Below are 22888 nucleotides of genomic sequence, written 5' to 3'. Positions count from 1 at the left end.
CCAAGAGAAGCACATTTCAGAATTTTCTCAGTCTCAAACACAGAGAGAAATTAATATATAGCTTCCTTCCAGTCATTTGGCTTTAATAAAAACTTATGAACTCATAAAAAAGGCTAGTACACTTCTGTACACAGCGTTTTGGACAGTAACTAACTTAAAAGACAGCGGACTTATATTTTTAGGAGATTTTCTTCCCTGGGGCAGCTTCTACCTCAGTCTACCAGCCTTGGACAGAAAATGTATAAAGAATGATATCACATATGGAAGAACAGAGCTGCTAACAGCACTAGCAATGGGTTTGAAATGTCCGAGTTCAATGGAACCATATGTCCCCACTGTGATTAGCAGTTCCTGGTGAAAAAGATTGAGCATCTGTGAAGAAGGCTCTCAGCTTTGAGCAAAGGACATTAAAGTTTTCATGGAATTTCTCTTAACCTCAGTGGAATGCTTCTTAACCGCAATTAAAAGTCCTCCCAGTAACTACTGTCTGACTGCAGACAGGATTTTAGATTTTCTTGCATTCAACTTGATCTAATAATGATTAGAAAGATAATTGTCTTCTGGCTTTGCTGGCTCTTTCTTGTCTGGAGTCCATTTTGGATACCTTGCAATTAATGTTACTATAAAATCATATTATATTTCTATGCTTTAAATACCCTTCAAATGTAAAGGATTTTCTTTAGACAGGTCAATTAGACTTATTTCACTGTCCCTTTGATTGCAAAACAAGGAAAGAACATAAAAAACAAAGCCCATTTCCCTGTTATTCTACTGTAGTACCATAGAGAGGGAAATCTGCCTCAGCTGCTAGCAGCAATACTACTTGAGAAGCCTTCTTACAGAAGCACTGGAAGTCATCAGTGTAAGTAGGTAACTTTTCTAAAAATCAAAGACAGATATTAAAACTCCAGGACTGGGAAACTAGGAGATAAGGACTCAGTCTCAGCTGACTAACTCAAGCTTCATCATATCTATGAAACAGGGTGGAGTGGTAATATTTTCCATGCCTTCTACTTTAAAGCCTGCTCCAAGTGCACTTGTAAATTGGTTTGAGATCATTAGATTTGTTATATGTAATAATTGTAATGTCCAATTCCACCTACTGTTCAAATCTTATCTGGTCTTACAAAAGGATATCATTCATGCAATTTCCCATTCTGTCATAAATTTTTCTTTATATAAATGTTTCTTTTCACCCCAGAGGTGTGAGCTCTTCAGTGGTGTGTGAAATCATTATATATGGCTGTGAACTCCTATAATTTGCACATAAAATGAATAAGGTTGTTTGTTATTGTATTATCACTTAGGACAGCGACAATCAATTTCATTGTCTATTTTCAAATGTGAATTTGAATAACGGCATCTGCTCACCTAGTACCTTTTATGTTATTGTACCAATCTGCATTCAAAATAGCCTAGGTTTTGGTGCAATGATAATTGGTGTCGTTTGGCTAACATGTAACTGTGGTTATGGTGTCAGACAGAGCAGTGTGAATAATCCAACTGTTTTCCTGAAGAGAGACATGAAGAGACTGTTCCACTTCTGAGAAACATGCAAAGCAGAAGATTATATGTTCCTTCTCCTTGATCGTACTTATTGCAACACCTCTAAATTTTGTGCTGTTATTTTATTTCAAGAGTGGGCAAGGAAAACCAAACGAGTAAGAAACGATGGAAGAAAGTGAATGGTACTCACAATCTCATTGTAAGTAGGGTCAGAGCTTTTTGGAGCTGTTCTTGTTTTCCTTCGACTGACCTCATAAGGATCTGGTAGAAGGTAAAATTCAGCATGTGCACTTGGGGAAGAACCATCTGGGAGGCGCTTAAAAACAAAATGGTCATAAATATGAATGTTTGTGTTCTAGAAATGAGAACAAATAAAAAGTACCAAATGAAATGTGGACCTTAAGCAGACACAGAAACACATGACATTCAGTTCTCTTGGCTAAACTGGAGAGCTAGTGCAGTAAGCAGGAATTTTTAGAAAAAGGAAAATCAAAATGAAATCATAAAAGAACAAGGTAAAATTGCCTATCTTTAATATTTTATGTTCTGATGGAAAACCTCATAAGCTTCAACCTACTTTAACTCAGCTTAATCTGATACAAAGTCTAGCTCTTCCATTTTCCAGAGCAATGCATAGAAACTGGATTATAGTCAGTAAGTTCCTATTGATTTTCACCCCTAAGTAGCAGTGCTGATGCTGGAGAGAACCAACTGTTTCTAAGAGTGTTTCATAAAGCATATTACTACAGAAGAGCCAGAAGCATTTCCTGCAGCAATATGAGCAGAACACAATTCTTATAGCAACAGTCTTTCCGATCTCTCTTATCACACAGCTGCAATTTTATCTTTAATTTTCCAGTTCAGATTACTTAATGATATTCCAGATATCCCATCTTATGGTGGTAGCTCCTGGAGATCAGAGTCAGTCTGTTAACTAGGCTCAGTCATAAGCTAATGCTAGTGGGTAGAGTTTTTTTTATTAATTCTGAACAGGTTAATTCAAATTAATTCTATAAGTTTATTCCTAAAGTAATATTACAGTTACTCAGAATACATATTGGTAGTATGAGAGGCTTTAAATGAACACATAAGAAACATAATCATGAAAACCTATGGAACAGGTATCTTGCCAGGATATGCGACATAGCTTATAATTAAGCAGAAACCTTTGTGTTGGTAACACAATATACAATCAGAAAGCATAAAATGGGGCATATCAAAACATCAGTAATTTTAATCATATTATAAGCACTTTAAGCAGCAAGTTTACCTGGCAGTTCATAGTCAATCCAGTGACAGGATGTAAATGAACATGCAGGAAAAAGGAGATATCTTAAAATGCTTGGAATGGATGAACCCAAAGCATTACACAGGCAGTTACATTTATATTTCCCCTTGTAATTTTACCTGGCTCAGAATAATGTCATTTCTCAGATTCTGATTATTCACAGTATGTGTCTAGAAATACGGGGCTTTCTACAGGCATTAGCAACAACATATCCTTGTGACAGGAGAAAACAATGGTGTCCTAGCAATAAACAACTTCTCTTTCGGGAAGAAAAACAGTACTTGTGTGTGTGAGCAGCCAGTTCTTGCACAAAAAAAAATCTCTGCTTTTTCTTATCTGAAATGATCCCTCAAGGCAAATGATGTGGTCAACTGCAAAGCTAGTTACTGCTATTATTACCACTATACAGCATAAAGGATGCACTACCCAAATCATTACGTATTGTCAGGACCATGTGAATGATTAATGTTATTAATGCTGAGCTCCCTGAAGTACCTCTGCTTTAAAAAATATGTGGAATTTAGATAGATGGGATTCAACAGCCAAAATAATACTATTAAATGGCAGTGAAACTAACAGGTATTTTCCTAGGACAGAGTAGCATTTTGTTCATGCGGGATTTATAATTTACACTGTCCATTTGAAAGCCCATCTCTATTGATCTAAGACTACACTAAAACTTCAATCAAGGATTACAAATAACAGTAAATTGAACAGTGTCTTAAAAATCAGGAAGGAGAAAGAAACATAGCCTTAAATACCAGTCCAAGAAACCAGCATCCTAACTGTAATCAAGCTCTTCCCTTCTCAATAAATAGATAAGTACCACTGTAACTTGGTCAACAGATTTTAGTTGTTTCAGACAAAAAAGCTAACATGGTTAAAAAAAAAAAAAAAAGGAGGGGGCTCATTCTTGAAGAAGACCTTATCAGCTCAACTGCTGAAGCCCAGCACAACATTCCTGTAGAATGTCAGGCTTTATAAATCATCCCAGCAGTGTATTGCCTAACCAGGGATCATATCAGAGCTAGTTTTGAAAGCTGAGGTCAGCAGCAGCTGCCAAGGGCAATGGGCCGAGAAGCCCAGGTGGTCAGCAAAGAGCTACAAAGGCAACAAGAGAGAACGTCTGTATCCGTCTGGTTCTGCTCCCCTTTGAGCTGCCCAGGTAAGACCGGGTGTAGTCACAAGTGCTGTGCCCCACTGCACACCTCAAGGCAACCAAAGCACAGATCATGGCAGTACTGTTTGCATTTGAAACAGGCTCATTCTGACATTCACCTGCCAGGGAAAGAATCCCAGCTGATTGCTGTGTGATTGTTTAACAAGACCGTGGTATCCAGAAGTGCATGGAATGAATAAAAAAAAAAAAAAAAAAAAAATCAGATAAAATTGTTACTCAGCCTCTGAGTTGCTCCTTGTACCCTGCTAGCAATGCTGGCACATCATCTGGCCTTCAGCCAACTAACCTTCCTCCACCAGCTGATGCCTTCCAAAATCTATGGAAGGCACTTTGCAGCAGTCAAACTACTTCCTCACTATGCCTTTGAATGCAGCTAAATACATGTTGAAGGAAGCGAGTGGGAGGAGAGGGTCAAGAGAGAAAATGAAAAAGGAGAACATTTTAATGATTCAGAGAAGAAAATTCAAGTCAGAGCAGTTGCTCTGGGATCTTTCAAAACTAAAACAAAACCACTTTTCATGAATAGTAGCAATCAGCAGCCGGGCTGTTGGAGGTGATTTAAACTGCAGCCACCTGACTTCCAACTAGAGATGCTAGTTCTGGCTGTTGGGCATTGATTTCCCCCTTTACACTCCTCGCTGTACAGATAGCATTTTCCTGCTTCATCTTCCCTTGCCTGGGAAAGTCAAACAGGCCACTCCAAATTCCACACCATCCCAATTCTTGATCTGCAGAGGCACTGTTACGCCATCAAGTGATCAAGAAGCTTCAGCTGGGCAATCTTCAAGCCAGGTCACACCTTCCATCTCTCGACTGCCCTTCCCTGACTCCTGGTAGGACACAACACATCTAACGAGGGCCTCCAGCTGTCGAAAAGGCTCTGTCCCACCACACACTGATCATCCAAAACTACAGCTGATGAGCAGGTATAAGTCAGCCACAGTTTTACAAGGGCAGAGTATGGGTAGCTCGAATGATGAGTTTGTGCTGGTTTGTCTGTTGATTAGGCACAATAGTTGAATCTTTCCTAGTGAAGAGCCGCCTTCACCACGGGGCTTCTTGAGACAGACTTGCAACAGCCATGGAAGAATTTATACTCTGCTGGACCCTCCCTAGCAGGGACCAAGAGGGATCTTGGCAGTTTTGCAATCATAGTGTGAAAACAGAAGTGGGATTAATGTGGCAGAAATTTATTTTTAAATCCAAAGTAGGTGAAATTTGGAGTAAACTGTTTCCTTAATACGACTGACAACGGCAGGCAAAAATAGCAAGTTTTCAGGCAAACTAGTCCTTTCTTGGGTTTTCATATATGAGTTGAGTTTGACCTTTTTTTTTTTTTTTAATAAAGGAGAATGGAGAAAACATCAGGATTCTTTTTTTCTTTTTGAAGATTATGTCTTCTGTCACATTACAGTGTCACATTTAGTGAGTAAAATCCCTGGATTAGCCTTTCACTTCTAACTCAGACTGTATTAGCACATTTACAAACTTAGGTAAACATGAAGAATATCTGACCTAAATGCCAGACTCATTTGCACCGAAGAATATCTGTTCTGGTGGGTCCATTATAAACAAAGAATAAGATTTCTAACATGCTTATGAGTGATTCTGAAATCCAGCAAAAACCTCTTTTGTTATTATTAACAGCTCAAAACTCACTGATCTCTGTCCATAGTCCAGGCCAGAAGGAAAATCAAAGGGTACCTTTGGGAATGTAATTTTGCACTTCAATTACTCTGCAAAACCTTTATAGTCTGATTGGACTTGTGAACAAGCAAACAAAAAAAACCCCAACCAACCAACCAAAAATTGTAGATTTAATTTGATTTATGTTTAATTCTGGAGTCATTTAATGAGCCCCAAAATAAAGGAAGTTTACTTCCTTTAGAAGATGGTACTCCCAATTTAAATTATGGTCTTAAATCTTTTATTAGATATGCTTGTGAATAAATTCAAGCTCTAGAATGTATAAGGTGGAAAAGGTATAAAACCAAGTTCCCAACAGAAAGGCCATGGCTCTTGTTGTTATGCCTATGGATAAAAAATCACCAGTGATTTTGATATGCCAATAAAAAAATTTGAATTGAATTTAGAAGTTGTCTCTTTGCGCTTTCTTCAAATACAAAGAAGCCATAACTGAATAATTCTATCAGAGAATGACCTGCCTGCTTGACCCTGATAATGACTCATACTTTTAAGGAACTCAGTTACAACAGCCTCTATATGTGTTTAGAAAAGCAGTTTATTTTTGAAATGGTATTTTATTCTAAAATCAGGCAGAAGGTGATTAAAATATTTAAGAATGAAGGGGAGTGAGGGAGGGGAAATAATATTCTGGATTGACTTCTCTCCACATCTGTAATTCGAGACTGGAAAACTAATAGAGATGTATCTGTTATGGCTGTGTTCCAACCTTCACTCCAATTTTATTTTCGAAAACCAAAAAAGTATTGATATTTACTTACGGAAACCCACACACATAGGTTATGTCCTGTATAATTTAATTTTAAATATACTAGATGTAGCTGGGAAATAATGGATTAAATTCAATTAATTTTCCCACAAGAATCACATTATCCTAATGACTTTTCTCCCTCGATCATTACTAACCATCCATGACTCTCCTTAAGGAAGGATTCTTTGTTAGCATTATGAAAGGTCTAGCTACCTCAAAATTTGCCATATATTAAACTATGCAATTTAGCAGGCAATATGAATATTGGGCCTTACTCATATGAATTTGAAGGAAAGTTTTACAATTTAAAAAAAATGGACTTTTGGGATAATTTATTGTAAAGCTTTTAAAAACTCACCTCTTCCTAAGTGACATAAAATTTTCTTTTTAGGTCACTATTGCCTTAAATTTAAATCATGTCATCAGTTTCTCCCAGTGTTAGACATGCAGGTATTTTTCAACCTTTTTGTCCTAGAGTGAAACAGATTGATGTCTCCTGAACATTTGATAGTTCTAGCTGCTGTTATCTTTTTCTCATTTTTCATTTTCAACTCTCTTGACAAAAAAAAAAAAAAAAAAAAAAATCAAAGTACTTGTATTAACTAATGCCACCTTTCCTCCTCTATAAATAACTTTTTCCCCTCCAAATTAATTTCCTGTACCTTTTTCAAATCTCAGTTGCTGTCTTCCCCTTCTTCAATGAAAAAAAGAAATCCAGGCTTTAGAAAGGGTCCTATTTCAGTTGCTGCCCCCAAATTAATAAAAATATATATATATATATAAAAAATATAATAAAAAAAATAAATTGTTCACTTTGTCCAGTAGTTCTAACTCTCAGTTTTCCTATCCTTTACCTTCATCTTGTATTTTTCTCTCACATGCACTGCCATAAGAATTTTTCTTCTACATAGTGACAAAAGGACTACAAACTATTCCTAATATTTAATATTGAGATATCCTTACATCTTTAAAAAACATAACACTGTAGTAAATGGTTAGAAAAAAACCTCCACAGCTACAAAGCAAAATGTGTATATATTAAGTGTAGACATGTGGCAGATTTTATTATTGTCCAATAAGGGAGAATTAGAAAAAAAATCCATGGAAGAAATCAGCCTTGCACCCCAGTAATCTGTATAAATTACCTCTTGACTAAATTAAAACCAGAAATAAATGTGGAACAGACATTACTGATGCTACATTGTCTTCACCTTTCTCCAAGTCTCTGTGTAACCCAGCAGAGAAAGGCTAAACCCTGTCTTTGTAAGATGCAGCTTAAATAACAAATACAGCCTCTGACGAAAAAAAGAACATCCTCTGGGCTAATTCTGAATTTAGAGAGCTAAGAAAACGATCAGCACTAAGACAACAATATTACAAAGCAAGAGGTTCCATCAAAAACAGATTAATAAGATATACAAACCTTCAGGACAAATGGGATTGCTGTGTGAATGGTCAGCTGTCTTGTTATCTCATAAATCCTAACACGGGACTGAAGACCCTTCCTTGTTTTTCCTTTGAGCTCTGCATATCCCAAAGCACTGAACACCTCTATTCTACCCTGCTATTAAGCTTTTATTTTCCTGTTACAAAATACTTTCAAAGAACTTCAAAAGAAAATTAAAAATAAAATCACATTTACAGTAATTAAATCATAATTACAAAAGAAGATAATCCACTATATCGCTATGGTGCACCCTGCACTGTCTGCTGTTGGCAAGACAAAACAGAAAAGCAATCAGCCAAAAGCAATTGCACAACTAAGGTAATTTTTCCCAAACAACTGGTTTTTTCACCTAAAATTTGAAAACACTTAACTGCTTCTCTGTAAGGTAAGTTTTATTTTATTTTCTGATCCAAGGTTTCTACCCCTCTTCACTGAGAACAACCTCATTCTATTGCTACTTCTTTCATATCTTGTGCATGCATCTGGGTGTGTACATGAACAGAGGAGACACATTATGACAGAGGTCACTGACACAGAGGTCAATGGCAAAGCAACAAAACAATGAGTTTATCACCTCAATTTAATGCATGGAAATAAAAAGACATGTTGCTTCAGAACAACATATGTTTTAGTATCAGGGAACTTCAGGAAAGCATTTTTTGGAGCAGGTATTTTCTATTATACCTTTCAGAAATCTGGTAGTGTCAGTGTAGCAAGCCTCCGGACGGCTTCGTCCTTTACTATGCTATAATGCAAAGGTCCTCTATCCGTGTTATTGATTTCAATCCCCATATATATTTTATGCACTTGATGCAGTCCAATACCTTCACCATCCTCATCAACCTGCCTGGTCTGCACGTCACTTCGCAGTGCACCAAGCGGACAAACGGTACCTAATGTGGGTGCTGCTCATTCAAGGAAAAAACAGTGCTTTGCCACTGTAGTTTATTTCAGCCCTTTCTCTCCCAGGTGAAGTAAGGCTTTTGTGGCAAAAAAAGTGCAGGTTTACTGGTTCATCTTTCTTTGTAGTACAGTAGCAATGATGTGTGCAGTCTCACCATTAATAAAACATGGTATGCTGCTTTCCTAATGGGGAGAACTACGCTGGCAAAAAAGGGGGTCTAGAGCGGTTCTGAGTCACAAAATCTCTAAAGACTGAACCAACCAACACTGTCCAGGCTGTCAAATGTGAAAAAAAAACCCAACCCTCAGTCACGGAGATAGAAGGGAAGTGTCACAACTGACATCCTGCAACAAACACACCAGTTCTGGGCAAAATGTTGAGGTGTTGATCTATCCTAGCGCATGTGTGATGTTGGTACATAAGTTCCCAGTACAGTCTAAGCAATCTCTGTAATGCTGTTAAGGAGGGAGCCAGAAAGAGACTGAACTCATCATACTGGGGACATCTTGCTTGGCTTGGTTAAATTGCCCACACATTGGTGTCTGGCACCATCTGAGACACATAAGATGCTTAAGATATCTGCACAAACTGTCTGACATGACACAGGCCTTACCTCCTCTTCTCCGGGGGCAGCTGGAGGCTGGATGGGATGTGTTAGGTCATCTGCTATATGTTTAGGAAAACGAATCTGCACTTAAGTCTCCAGTGACCAAAATGAGAGCTTAGCCATTTAGACTAAGATCCAGTTTCTAAAATAGTGCTGCTTCATGTCACCTCAGATGACGAAAGGTGTGTATAAAGTTGGAAATACGACACAGGCTTTTTGGGAAACTGGCACCATTCTGGAGTGGTCATTGGAGGTCAAGCAAGGTACTTCATGGCATTCAAAATGGCCATGATCAGATAACTGAGTTCCACCACATCATATAGGTATGCATTTTAGTTTCAAACTGAATCTCACTCCAATTAGGCCAAGGGACACAGATAGTGGGGCTTTTGAAGTGAAAAAGTATTATTTGTTAAACAGTTAAAAAATGCAAGGTGTTTGTTCTTGTAAGGAGAAAGACAGTTCTAGGAAACAGGCTGGATCCCAAAAGATTCAGGGCTTCCAAAGAACTATGTAAAATGCTTCTGATCTGCTTCAGTGATTTGAGAGAAAGGCCCATCTAACTCTGCTTAAATGAAGTAAATAAAATGAAAGCTGGCGTGTCATACCCACAAGGCCATAAGGGTTTCTCTTTCAAGCCTTTATTTCTATAGGGCTCTGAAACCAGAATCTAACAGTTTCAGAAAGGTGAAGAACAGAGATGGAGCTCTGACACCCTGATTAAAAACGATAATGTATTGATTTGAGAATCCAGAAAGAGTTGTACATTAGAACGGACAGAATCCCAAATGAAATGGGGAAGAGTCTGTACAACCACGTCACTGTAACTGTCAGGTAAAACAGGGTGTTGCCTTTTACTGACCATCGTCTGGTTGGAATTCTGCTCTAGCAAGTAATGACACAGCTTTGTGTGCATTTACATCTATTCCTGAATTAACAACGAAGAAAAAGATGTCTTAGAATGGCTTGTGTCCCTACCCAGCTCACTCAAAGCTCAAGTCTACCTCCTGGGCTCTGACATCCCTCTAATACTTCACCAGTGCTCAGGACTAGATTACTGGATGCTCCATGTGGGTATACAAAAGTTACCAAGGCTGCAAAAATCATATAAAAGAAGGTGACTGTATAAAAGAAGTGTGAATACATAAAATGTACAACTCCTAGTAAAAGATATGAGCAAGAATCACACAGAAGTTTTTTTTCTGAAAGAGGAGGTGACAAGTAAGTTCTAGATTTCTGAACCACATGCTACATTACTATCTTTAAGTCATTTAAACTCTGCTTTTTTGCATAGATGAAAGAAATAAAGGTTGAGATGTGCTTTAAAATTATATTATTCTATGGGTAAGCAATGTTGGCGCAGGGTGTAAAACGTAGAAAGCAGATTTCATGAACAAGCTTTTATTCCAGAATTACCACCAAGCCTGTAAAGAAACTACATTCCATTGCTTTCAACCTTATATTATTGTTGTGCTTGGAACATTTAATTTTCAGATGAATATTTATTTGCAGAATCTATTACACTGGTTGAGATAAGACTGATCTAGTTTGGACCCTTAAAAACATATATCCCAGAATTTCTTCTCTCTTGAATAAAGCACAGGGGAGAAACAAATACTAAAGACAAATCCCCATTTTGCTTTTCTTTTGAAATCACTCAGGATTAACACCATTGCTGTTAGAGGGCATGAAGGAAAATTAGCATTTAAGAAAAGAAACACAAGCAAATACTGTTCTGTTTCTTTTTGTCACGTACATATTCTTTTCCTTCCTTGCCTAGGCACAGATAGTAAGTAAAAATAAAAATGCATCAAGAAATAGTGACACCGTTATCTACGTCTTTATCCCGCACTGTTTTTCTTCTCAAACTCTTAATTAGTTAAAAAAGTCTGTATATGCCTAACCCAGACTACTTTTCATTTCACAAACTGTACAGAGCTCTTTTCTTTGGATTATTCTACAGCTTTCCATCTCCCTTTGTAAGAAAACATTTCATTTCATTATATGATGCATGCAATTTCTGCTCCTTAATTACCTCTCATTACTTCTACTTACGCTCTTGCTCAATGTCCTAAATAATTCCTCTTGAACTTTCGTGTCCTCTCCCTTAATATTTGCACAGTTTATTTGTGTCCTTGTTAGTCTGTTCTTAACTAAGTTTTAGTAACAATAAATCACTCCTGAAGAATCAATCACTCCCAAGTAACCCTACTGAGAACTATTCTTTGAACTTTTATTCTAGTTTTAAAAAAACATCCTGAGAGAAACATTTTACCATCAAAGCCTTATAAAGATGAACTACTTTCTTTCTACACCATGACACCAGGATCTGGCCTTTCTCATTGGCATCTGTCATGGCAGCCTCATGTCTCACCATCTGCTTGTTTCACCTTCACATTACTATGAGATATAGATCTATACCTCCCTCAGGAAAGACTTTTCATTTGTCCAAGTTGGTTGCAGGGTTCTGAAAATTACTTTTATTCTCTTGATCTTGCTCTATCTCCACTATTATTTTTAATGTTTTCTTCATTTGCAAACACTGACAAATTTAATTTATGTTCACCTTCATCTCCCAGATCACTCATGTTATTAAGTGGAGCTCACGGTTTGTTGTGCATTTTTTCTTTTTCTTTTTTATTTTTTCCTTTTTTTTCTTTTTCTCATTCAACACATTTCAGCTATGTAGGGACTTACTCCTTTAAAAAAATAGCAGAACTTACAGCTGAGGCAATACTGAGACTGTGACAGATTAAAGGGTTTAACAAGAAATAGTAACACAACTTTCTGTACAACGTATTTGTCAAATACCTTTCATAACAAATATGTTGGAATCCAACAGTAATCCCTCTGCCACAAGAACAGACCTCATCTCTTCCCAATTTAAAATACTACTGAGTAGTAGTACCCTTTGTTAACAGGTGTTCAGCTGATTTTCAGTCCAAAAGAGACACAGTCTATCTAAGCTAATTTCCATTGATTTTTAAAGTAAAAGCATTTTCTATGAATATAAAATTAAATCCAAATTCTTTATAAGCTACAGTTAGTACAAGAGCTTTCTTTCTACGGCTTTTTTTTTCTGTTTTTCTGTGCTAGTCTATGGAGAATTCCATCTGCATGTGTTACCTCCCTCTGTCAGACAAGCTGCTGATTTCATTCTGTCACAAATACTTTCTGAATAACTTTTGTCCAGCTCAAAGAGACTTTTTTTACACTTGTTTTCCATCCCTAAATGATTGACCAGGCTTGGCCTACCTATGCAACTTCTTCCCAGTCCCTGTTGGCTGATTCATGGGCTGCAGTAAGGAAAGCAGGATACACTCATAATGTTCTGAAATGATAATGTGGTTTTTTATTTAATTGGCAGGTACTGCTTTGCTGGCAGGTAATATATTTTCCATTTAAATCTATATAATTATATTCATAAAGTGTAAAAGATAGTGGGCCCATGAGAGGAAGGATGGAAACTAAGACTGAACAAAAATCCCCACCTGAAGCTAGAGACAAACACAGCAAAGGCAGTGGAGCCTCTACCCAAACTGTACATGGGAACTTCCCCACCACCCTGCACGTGCAGGCTTAGAAATAGATTTCATCCCCGTTGCTTACAGAAAGTTTGGCTTCTGCCTTTCTTCCCAAAGCATTTAAGCCATCACGTCTCACAAACATTTTTAGAAGCAATTTGTACTTGGATGGTGTAAGACATGAAATGGGAAGAGGCTGGATGTCTGTGCAAGCCTAAAGCTGATTACTAATTCATCACCCACGTATCAGCTATCCCAGAATCATTAATCACCAAGAGTGGTGCATGACAGCTTCAGAGCTTTTATAAAAGGAAGTAGTTTTGGAAAGCACTGTAGGAGTTTTTTTTTTTCTTCCAGCAAATATCCCCCCTGTAAAATTGGTTCTGAATTCATCACCCGCACACACTTCTGTGAATTCTAGTAACATTTTGCATTTTTTGGCACGAGGTTCAGGACAAGTTGGCTTTGTTTCTCCTCCCCACTAGCCCTGAGGAGTTATTCTGTCCACAAGAAGCAACGGGCAAAAATGTTTAGCCGCAAGGATTGAAAGTTTAGCTGCTTATCTAGAAAAACAGGGCATGCCTGAAGTCATGGCAATGAAGCCGTCCGACAAAGCAAGACTTCCTTCTGAGCCAGTGCTGAACCACTGTTCTCTTCTGTTCCTCTGTGAAGCAGGAAAATAAATATATTAGCCAACCTTTTCTGAAATGGCTATTTGTTTTGCCTCTGGTGTCTTTTTGAGCAGACAAGCAAGCCCGGCAGAGCAGCAGGAGGCAGCCTGGCTGTTTCTGGCTGTGCAGGATTCAGCTGGCCCACAGTCTGCTCCATGTCAGATCTGGTGTGGTCTTGACATCCCCCATTCTCTGTGTTGGTTCATACAGATGAATGGAACGAGACTTGAGCATTTCAAGTTCAAAACCTATGTGTCTTTCAATTTTCTTAAATGCACCTCCACAGCTTCTATACAGACGTACGTTTTTAAGGTAAACTCTCTAGCTTTCTTCTTATTACTCTTGTGCTCCTACTCCTGCCTGCTGTCATTTTTCTGGGTATTGCACCACCACAATTGGACTACTTTTGTTCTTAGCTAACAAGTCCTTTCACATGCCAAAAGAAACTTCCCCCAAGGCTCCTGTGTCTTTCTTCTAAGACCACTTAGTGCACTTTGCCAGGTATTGCGCTATTGTGTTTGTAGAAGCAGCCTGCCCTGTTTCATCCCCTCCAGCGGTCACATCCTGCACGACTCCAGAGGCAAACTGTCCTGGTCTCTCCATATAACCTCTCTTCATCTTATTAAGGCAATACTGCCTGTACTGCCTTTACATAAAGTGCCCAGTGTTGCACTATCTGCATTTGAGGAGAGCAAGTAATGCCTCAAGAGGCTGACCTAAAATTATATAATATACATGTTAAGAAAATGGCATTTTCTTGGCTTTTGTATGTTTGAAATTGGATTGAAAGATTTTTTTTTTTTTTTTCCTCAGCAGTCATGGTGATACCGTTCAAATCACAAATAGAAGCAGTGAGACTGATATGAGTCACCTGACTTACAGAATCTCAGGATTCAGATAAAACTACTGAATTGCTGAGAAAAATCTTGAGACTGAAACACTGTTAGTGTCTTACAAATATCTATTTAACAGAACTCGTCTTCATTGAGCACCCACAGTCTTAAACTGTAGACAAACATTTGCAACTAGTCTTAACATCTCTCAAATAGTTTCTTCGGCTGCATTATCAGTCTAGATGCAAGTATTTTCTCAACCAAAAAAAATATAGTTTATGCATAACAGGAGGTTAGGTTAGAGTAATGATACTTTCCAGTCACAAAATCTGTAAGAATGTTCTTCTCTATTGTTGGCCTCTGAAGATTTTTGGTATAGTTTTCTTCACGCAGGACTGGCTTTTGTAACATGACTGAAATTATTGCAGTGGTGAGAGGGCATTCTGTGGCAGACAAAGGGATGAGTGACTCGTATATCTGCAGCAAATCTGGAGTATGTGGATGCATCAGATCAAATGTGCCTGCACTGTGGAGTCCATGCATGCACCCACATAAGACACTCTTCTGGCAGGTCTGCACCAGGGAGATCCTCTCTCAAATGCTATCGCGGTTTTTGTCTATGACTTCCCACACGAACAGGGTTAGCTTAATGAAAAAAATTCTGAAAGGATATAGCATTTCACTCTTTTGACTTCTTCTTTTAAAGGACCTATGTGACACTTGACAATAGCTATATACAGCACCAGCTCCTTAGGGATTCTCTTGTGCATTGTACATTAATATAGGATTTGCACAGTAGATCTAGATCTCCTATTAAAATCCCTGGAAGTAAACCCATACAAATACTAAATAAAATCTGTTCACATGGATCAAGTCTCTATCAGAATTCCTGTCATTTCTGTGAAGTTACATTTGAGATTAATTTGGCCCACTACAATTATTTTCACATCTGAACACATCATAAAATCTCTATAAAGAAATAAATTAAATGGGGAAGAGCACCATAAAAATTATTTACTATATATTATGAAATAAACAAGATAGCAAAATAATCTCTGCACAGCTGAACCACTAAAATACAATTAGTGAGACTCTGCAAAAGACTGAATATACCTGAAATAGCTTTAACATGTCTTGAATAAGATATGACATGATACTTTTAGAATCCCTGTTCGGCTCCATCAAAAAAAAAAACAAAAAACAAGGAGAGAGAGAGAAAGGAAAGGAAAAGAAAGAGAGAAGAGAGCACATCAGAAAGATTGATCCATATGACTGGAAAGCTGAGAAGATTACTAATCGGATAAAGAACGTTTCTGTTATAGGTTCTCGTCTGAAGGCAGTCCAGCATCACAGTACCCCAAAGTACTACTATTTCATAATTCCAATCAGATGACGATGGATGGATGGCTGGATGGAAAGAAGGAATTGGAAGCCCAGAATTTAAAAACATGATTGCCTCAGTTAGGCTGCTAAAACAATGACCAGTTTTCAAGCCATGAATCATTGCTGGTCTTACTGAATTGGACTCCTACTACTTCTCTCTAAATGCACTAAAATGGATTTGATTTAAGTTACCTACTTTCAAAAGCTAAACAATAACTTAAAGTTGTATTGTCCCTTCCCATTATGAAGTAAACTGAATGCTGGATTTTATGTTTGCTATACACCGCTATCTATGCTATAATTTATTCCCATTTAATTAAATGGTTGGAACTTTCTAAGTTAAAGAACACAGTTCGAAGCCTATATGCTTAAAATGGTGGAAACAAGGAGAAAGACTATTTCCAACATCTGTAGCTCTGTGTGCATCTCCACATCACCTGCCTGAACTCACACTGACATTATCAGCATGGCAATCACTTAAGTATATCCGCCACCAACCAGAACTTTACTGGAAGCTTATCAAAGTCACTTAGCTTTAAAAAGCACAATAGAAAAAATAAAGAGGTCTTATACTATATCCTGAGGGTAAAGTTTTTATAAATTGGACCTGTCAGAGGAGGCTGATCTCACCTGCCAAGGTGGTACACAGGAGACAAAAGACAAGTCTCTCAGGATAGAGATGTATTGGATGTTATAGATCAAAGTGAACTTGCTTGAATTGCAAATCAGAAGCCAGAGTGGCCAACAGAGAACAGTTGGAGCTACGTAAGCCTCATGTGTCTCATACAACTAATTAAATATTCAGCCTCATTTATTATTGGCTGATGTCCACATAAGCTCCTCATCTTGGCCCCATTTAGGGAAAGCGATTGCAATCCAGTTAGGGATGGAGGCAGCATCAGTGTATGCAAGGAAAACCCACAACAGTTAATACCAGCTTTAATCTCCTAGCTAAAGAAAGATACTGAAGTATCTCTCTCCCACAGCCATTAATTGAGACTTGAGCAACCGGGAATCCAAGAGGACATCTAGGTGGTCAAATTCATGATGGAAGAGCATCAGGCTGCTTCAGCTGGGAGATCGCACATGGCACCAGCCAGATTTCTCAAGATCTCCCCGTCAGCCAATTTCACCTGCCTCGTGTTGCAGGAGCGCTGCCAGCTCTCGGAGCCTGGCTCTAGGAACACGCTGCATTTACCATTTAGCCTCGTGACAGACAGCGTGTTACAAAGCAGAGCATCACCCCACCATCACTTCTTAAAATTCACCACTGCTCCCTCTGCTGAGCTCTGCCTTGTTCGTAGACCAGCCATGTCAGACTTGAAAGAAATGTTACAGATAATTAATCAATAATGCCAGGCTGACATCCTACAAGAAGTCACGCGGCTGCATGATGCCTTATGTCTGACTGGTATCAAAATGCATCAGCTGCAAAGGCCAAAACAGTCATCAAAACTGGTTTTCTATATGGTCTGGAAAAGGCCATTACCAGCCACACAGTTTCTGTATCTGCCCCATACTTGTAACCATATTGAGTGAGCTCAAAGGAAGAAAGTAAGTGTTTAATGCTGACAGAACAGCAACATTTTTATTTTGAGTTAAAATTAGTTATCCCAGAAAGGGCATTTGAGGATTAATGTTTTCACAGTACTCTGAAAATGCAAGGACTTATGAGTTATAGATTATGATAAAAATACTCACGATGTTCCTCATGTGTTTCAACATTATTGTCAGACGGCTGCTCTTGTAGGATATGACTAATTGTACTCCAGGCTTATGATCAGTTGACTGAGGACCTAAAAAAGGCCAGATAGTTTGATTTTTGAGTTAACAACTCAGCAGAAGTACATCTGTAAAATTTGCAATACACATGAACTAATACATCAAAAGGGCCTATTGTGTGTGTAAATCAGGGATGAAATTAGAAAACATAGATAAGGAGTGTGATGGAAGTAGGTGGTCTGACACGCAGTGCTCCTTTTCTTTCCTGTTTATACATTGACGGTGAGATATTTTTGATTTCAAATTGCCATCAACTTGAATTTCAGTAGGAAATTTGTGCTTGAGTAATAAATAATAGGGGGGGAGGGTGTGAGGTGGCAATAATTGATGACACTAGTCAGTATTGTTGCAATTCTTCTGTCTTGTTAAAAACATTGGATTATTTTTCTTTTTTCATTGCCCAGCAGAAAGGAAATTTAAAAAAAAAAAAAAAGAAAAAAAAAAAGAGCAAGTTTTCAGAACAGTTCCAAAACAACTGTTATAGAAACAACATCTATATCTATCCTCCTCATTCTGTATTTTTCCTGTTTCAGGCTGGTTTTCATGCAGCCCATTGCTTTCATAGATTTTTCTACTATGATGCATTTACAGAGTTTGATTCCATTCCCACTGAAATAAAACATCTTTTGGTTTCTAAGCAAGAAGGATCAGTCTTATAATGTGGAAGAAATGACTAAGCATATCTTGCTCCATCTTTCTGTTGGAGGCATTGAGCCAGCTGTCTTCACTGCCAAAAAGGTGTGTCCTGGCAGCTGAGTAAGTAATGTGGCTTCCCTGTCCCACAGAGACAGCAGAGAAAATACAGACGGCTTTTAGCACAGTGTAATGTATACACATTGTACAGGTAATGGTGAACACAACAGCCTCTTCTTGGTATCTACCTGACCTTCTTATTTGGCAGTGCTAAGCCTGAGCAGGGTGGACATGAGCCATTTTGCAACACTTGTCCTGAGACATTGGGTTATCTCCACGTGGCGACCACCAAAGACAGTCCAGACACTGCCTGTGTGAACTAGCCTGGTTTTACTTATGCAAACAGGACTTCATTTAATTAAACCAAGGGCTATATTACAGTATCACAGTATCACAGTATGTTTGGGATTGGAAGGGACCTCAAAAGATCATCTAGTCCAATCCCCCTGCTGGAGCAGGAACGCCTAGGTGAGGTCGCACAGGAATGTGTCCAGGCGGGCTTTGAATGTCTCCAGGGAAGGAGACTCCACAACCTCCCTGGGTAGCCTGTTCCAGTGCTCTGTTACCCTCACTGAGAAGAAGTTCTTTCTCAAATTTAAGTGGAACCTCTTGTGTTCCAGCTTGATCCCATTGCCCCTTGTCCTATCATTGTTTGCCACTGAGAAGAGCCTGACTCCATCCTCGTGGCACTCACCCTTTATATATTTATAAACATTAATAAGGTCACCCCTCAGTCTCCTCTTCTCCAAACTAAAGAGCCCCAGCTCCCTCAGCCTTTCTTCATAAGGGAGATGCTCCACTCCCTTAATCATCTTTGTTGCCCTACGCTGGACCCTCTCCAGCAGTTCCCTGTCCTTCTTGAACTGAGGGGCCCAGAACTGGACACAATATTCCAGATGGGGTCTCACCAGGGCGGAGTAGAGGGGAAGGAGGACCTCTCTCGATCTACTGACCACCCCCCTTGTAATACACCCAAGGATGCCATTGGCCTTCCTGGCCACAAGGGCACAGTGCTGGCTCATGGTCATCCTGTTGTCCACCAGGACCCCCAGGTCCCTTTCCCCTACACTGCTCTCTAATAGGTCATGCCCCAACCTATACTGGAACTTGGGATTGTTCCTGCCCAGATGCAGGACTCTACACTTTCCCTTGTTAAATTCCATCAGGTGGCTGTATTTTTCTGAAGAAACCAAATGTGTGACCTCTGGAGTGAACACCGGCTAAAATAACTGCTAAGCAGATAGCATTACAGTGGTGTCACGTACTATTGACAGCCGTAGAGCTAGTACAATTCCCATTTATGCTAAGGAACGGAATTCAAATGAATTAAAAATAACACAGTGTGTACATACAACTGCCATTTTATATTTTTTCCAGGCAGCCTGGATATCAACACTTCTCAGTTTCTGATGTTTGGATTGGAATTGTAGAATATCAATCCATCTCAAATTTCTTCCCTTTAGAGACTACAAGAATACATTTTTAATCACATCCTAATTAGAGAAGGGCTGAAATAGACTCTTGAAGAATTGAAATCTTATGAAGAAATCAGTAAGCTGGGACTTAGAAAACCAAGATGCAGTTCTTCATTTGTCATTCTCCTTTATGAACTTTGACAAATCACTTAGCCAGACTGCACTTTATTTCATTTTGTTGTGTTTGCAAATAAGGACAGGGAGGGATAGGAGATGAAAACTCCATGAACCAGACAATGCGGAGTTTTTTTCCAGAGTAACAAAAAGCCCACAAAAATAATTTCTCCCCGTCACCATACAAAAGCCGTTTTACCATATTTTTTTTTAAGTTGTGTTTCCTTTTTCCTTCAAGTGGCAGCAGGAAAGGCAGAGTCCTAGACCATTAAACACAGTGTAGCATAAGAGAGCTGCGTTTTAACATAAGGGCACAATCGACTTGCGGGGCTCTGTTAATTTTGTGAATTGCAGTGGGTCATCCTGAGTGTTTTAGCAAGAGCAATAGATCTCAGGGGTAAATTGCATCATTAGAATTCAGCTGAACACTGTGCCTTTCCTCTCACACTAGTACTACCAGTGCCTTTTTCTGAATTAAGATTTATACTGTGAGTGCTTATATCTGGTCAAGGAATTTCTCCATGGGAACTAGCATTTTCATTTAGAAAAAAAAACCCAAACAAATGTTAAATAAGTTTCTAACCAAGCTAAAAATAATTAAAAACATGGGAGGGGAAGTATAGCTATTAATATTACTAAAATATTTGCTCTTGTTAGATAATAAATACAGCACTAACAAAAAAAAAATAAAAGGAAGGTAAAGAAAAAAATAACAGTGCAGGGAATATGATAAACACGGAAGAAAATTCTATCACTTATATTTCATAATAAAAGACAGTTACTGTTAGCTGCACTCAGCTGTTACATTAATATTTTAGGTTTTTCCCACATTCGCTGCTAAATCGTAGTCTTTTTGAGACTAAGGTCATTTTAGCTTCAACTGATAATAAAATACACATACAGTAATTACTTCCAGTCTATCCAGCTTTGGCAGATGGACCTGAGCTCAGGCCCTGCACTTTCAGGAACTGTCACGCTCTACTTGCACTCCATTATAGGCCAAGACCAAATGCTGGTCTGTTGTAGATACAGGACAAAGCTCCACTGACTTCAGCTGAAGCAAGATTTCCCTCCCAAGGGTTGATTCTTTGCTCACTGGTGTCAATGCAAAAGCTGTCAAATGTCAAATGAGGACTCTAGAGTTTGGCTGCCTGCAGACAGAATGGCACTTGTAGCATTTTTCTATATGTTTTGTGCCTGTGTGTCTCAGCACTGCAGTGGAAGTCGGCCACCAGTCCCTACTGCAGAAAAACTCAAACACTGTGCCAGTTCGTAACCTCTTCTATCGAGGAACATTAACTCTAGAAAACCGTGGGTCCTTTCTTCTTTTTGAATGACCAAATTAGGGCAATTAGTGTTCAAATTTCTACTGAAGGTGGAATGATCTTCAGAATAGCGAAGTATGCAGTTCCTTTCTCTATCTACATGGTCTTTTCTAGCATGCGGAAGAGCAACCAGCTCTATATTCTATAATTTGTGTAATGTTTTCATTAGCAGCATTTTAAAACAAGCACTGCATTACACTTTGCACAATGCATGAGAAATATAAACAGTGGGGAAGGTGCTACACAGAAGACTGACAAAATCAGTAGGGAAACTATGATTTCATAATACACTGCATTTCACATGTGGACAGCAAAGCAACGTGAAAGCACTAATTAACTAAGTATCACATCACTAGCATTAAGCAGTTAAGTATTATTCTGTATTCTGGATCCTCTGATTCATCTTAGATCCTTTTTTCTTGGTGACAGCTTGTTTCAACACCTGGCACCAAAAGATACTGGAACCTGTTTGGTTTGCCAGGGCCAGGGCTGAATGCCTCAAGCCAACCAGCTGCCTTCTTAGCTACAGTTTGGGTTTATGAGCGTCCAATGTACCCAGCTTCAGATACTCAGCTGTAAATACATTAACTATCTCACTGTTTTCACCCTGCCAGCCAACATGAGGTGCTTATGGCCAGCAAAACAGCCTACATGCAAGTGAAGTAGGAATGCAACTTGCGGCAAAAGCTTTACACTGAGAATGAGAAAAAAATAGCTGATTCTCCTGAGGAACTACTCAGGAAGACTCAACTCTGCATGGAGAAGCACACTGTACGATATTATTTTTGAAAAGCCTGGATCTTCCTTTAGAAGCACACAAAGCCAGTTTCACTGCTGTGCTGAATGGAAAGCAGCCCTTGAAATGAGTGGAGCACTAACCAAACACACCAGAACTGGACCTGGGTTGTGCACTGTTATAACAAACAGCAAAGACTTCATGATTTCATAACTTTGGCAAAACAATCTGAATTATTAATATTTTCAGGAGATACAAACTCAAGAGAAGAAAAATAAGATTGATATAAGAATGATTTTGACAGATTTTCTTTCTTCTTTTTTTAAAAGGGTCTTTATAAAAGGCTGTCTGTGAAGTCATTGCTGATACCCGCACTCACTCCCTTGCAGTGAGCTCAGTATAATGAAATACTGACAATATTCAGTATAATTCAGAATTCACCCCATCGGGAGAACTGAATCAGTATTCATGTCAAAGTAAATTTAGCACCGATTTTTAATCTCTTCATTGCTAGGAGCACAGTACAAATTCATAAATTTTAATTTTTATTTTACTTTAGTAAGTGTAATTACTTACAACATTTGGAAATTAAAGCGGTGTAAGAGAAAGATGCTGTCTTGATCAAAATTCATAACCGGCTTCTATTGGGCATTCATTTTTTTTTATATTGATCCTAACTAAGACACAGATGATTTGCTTGCGTAAAGGCTGAGAGAGAAATCACCAGATTAATGGAAGGCTACAGTCCGTATTAAACCTGAGATATTCTTCAAATCGGGCAAAAATTAAGGTCCTTATAAGATCATAAAGCAATGAAAGCTGTGGGGGAAAGACATATTCTTTTCATGGAAATTACTTCTCTCCTGCAGGCTCAGGGAACTTAATTCCTGCCCCAGCCTGACTCTGGCATTACTACAGGCCTTACTTTCAAATGAGGACTGTTTCAGTGCACCCTCAGCAAACAA

The 22888-nt window shown here is 38.6% G+C and overlaps 1 protein-coding gene across 1 annotated transcript in view; it reads right to left on the bottom strand.

Moving 5' to 3' along the window:
• Nucleotides 1-22888, bottom strand: part of PIK3C2G (phosphatidylinositol-4-phosphate 3-kinase catalytic subunit type 2 gamma) — a 275634-nt gene that overhangs the window by 4772 nt on the left and 247974 nt on the right. Inside the window, exons 35-36 of the mRNA XM_065846452.2 lie at nt 17500-17594; nt 1697-1822 (exon numbers count right to left, since the gene is read on the bottom strand). Of these exons, the coding sequence (XP_065702524.2) occupies nt 1697-1822; nt 17500-17594 (221 nt within the window). The remainder of the gene's footprint in view (nt 1-1696; nt 1823-17499; nt 17595-22888) is intronic.

Source organism: Patagioenas fasciata, chromosome 1 (genome assembly GCF_037038585.1).
Source record: "Patagioenas fasciata isolate bPatFas1 chromosome 1, bPatFas1.hap1, whole genome shotgun sequence".
In the NCBI taxonomy this organism is placed as follows: domain Eukaryota; kingdom Metazoa; phylum Chordata; class Aves; order Columbiformes; family Columbidae; genus Patagioenas; species Patagioenas fasciata.
The sequence above is the reverse complement of the archived record's forward strand: the minus strand, read 5'-3'. Positions and strand labels throughout refer to the sequence as shown.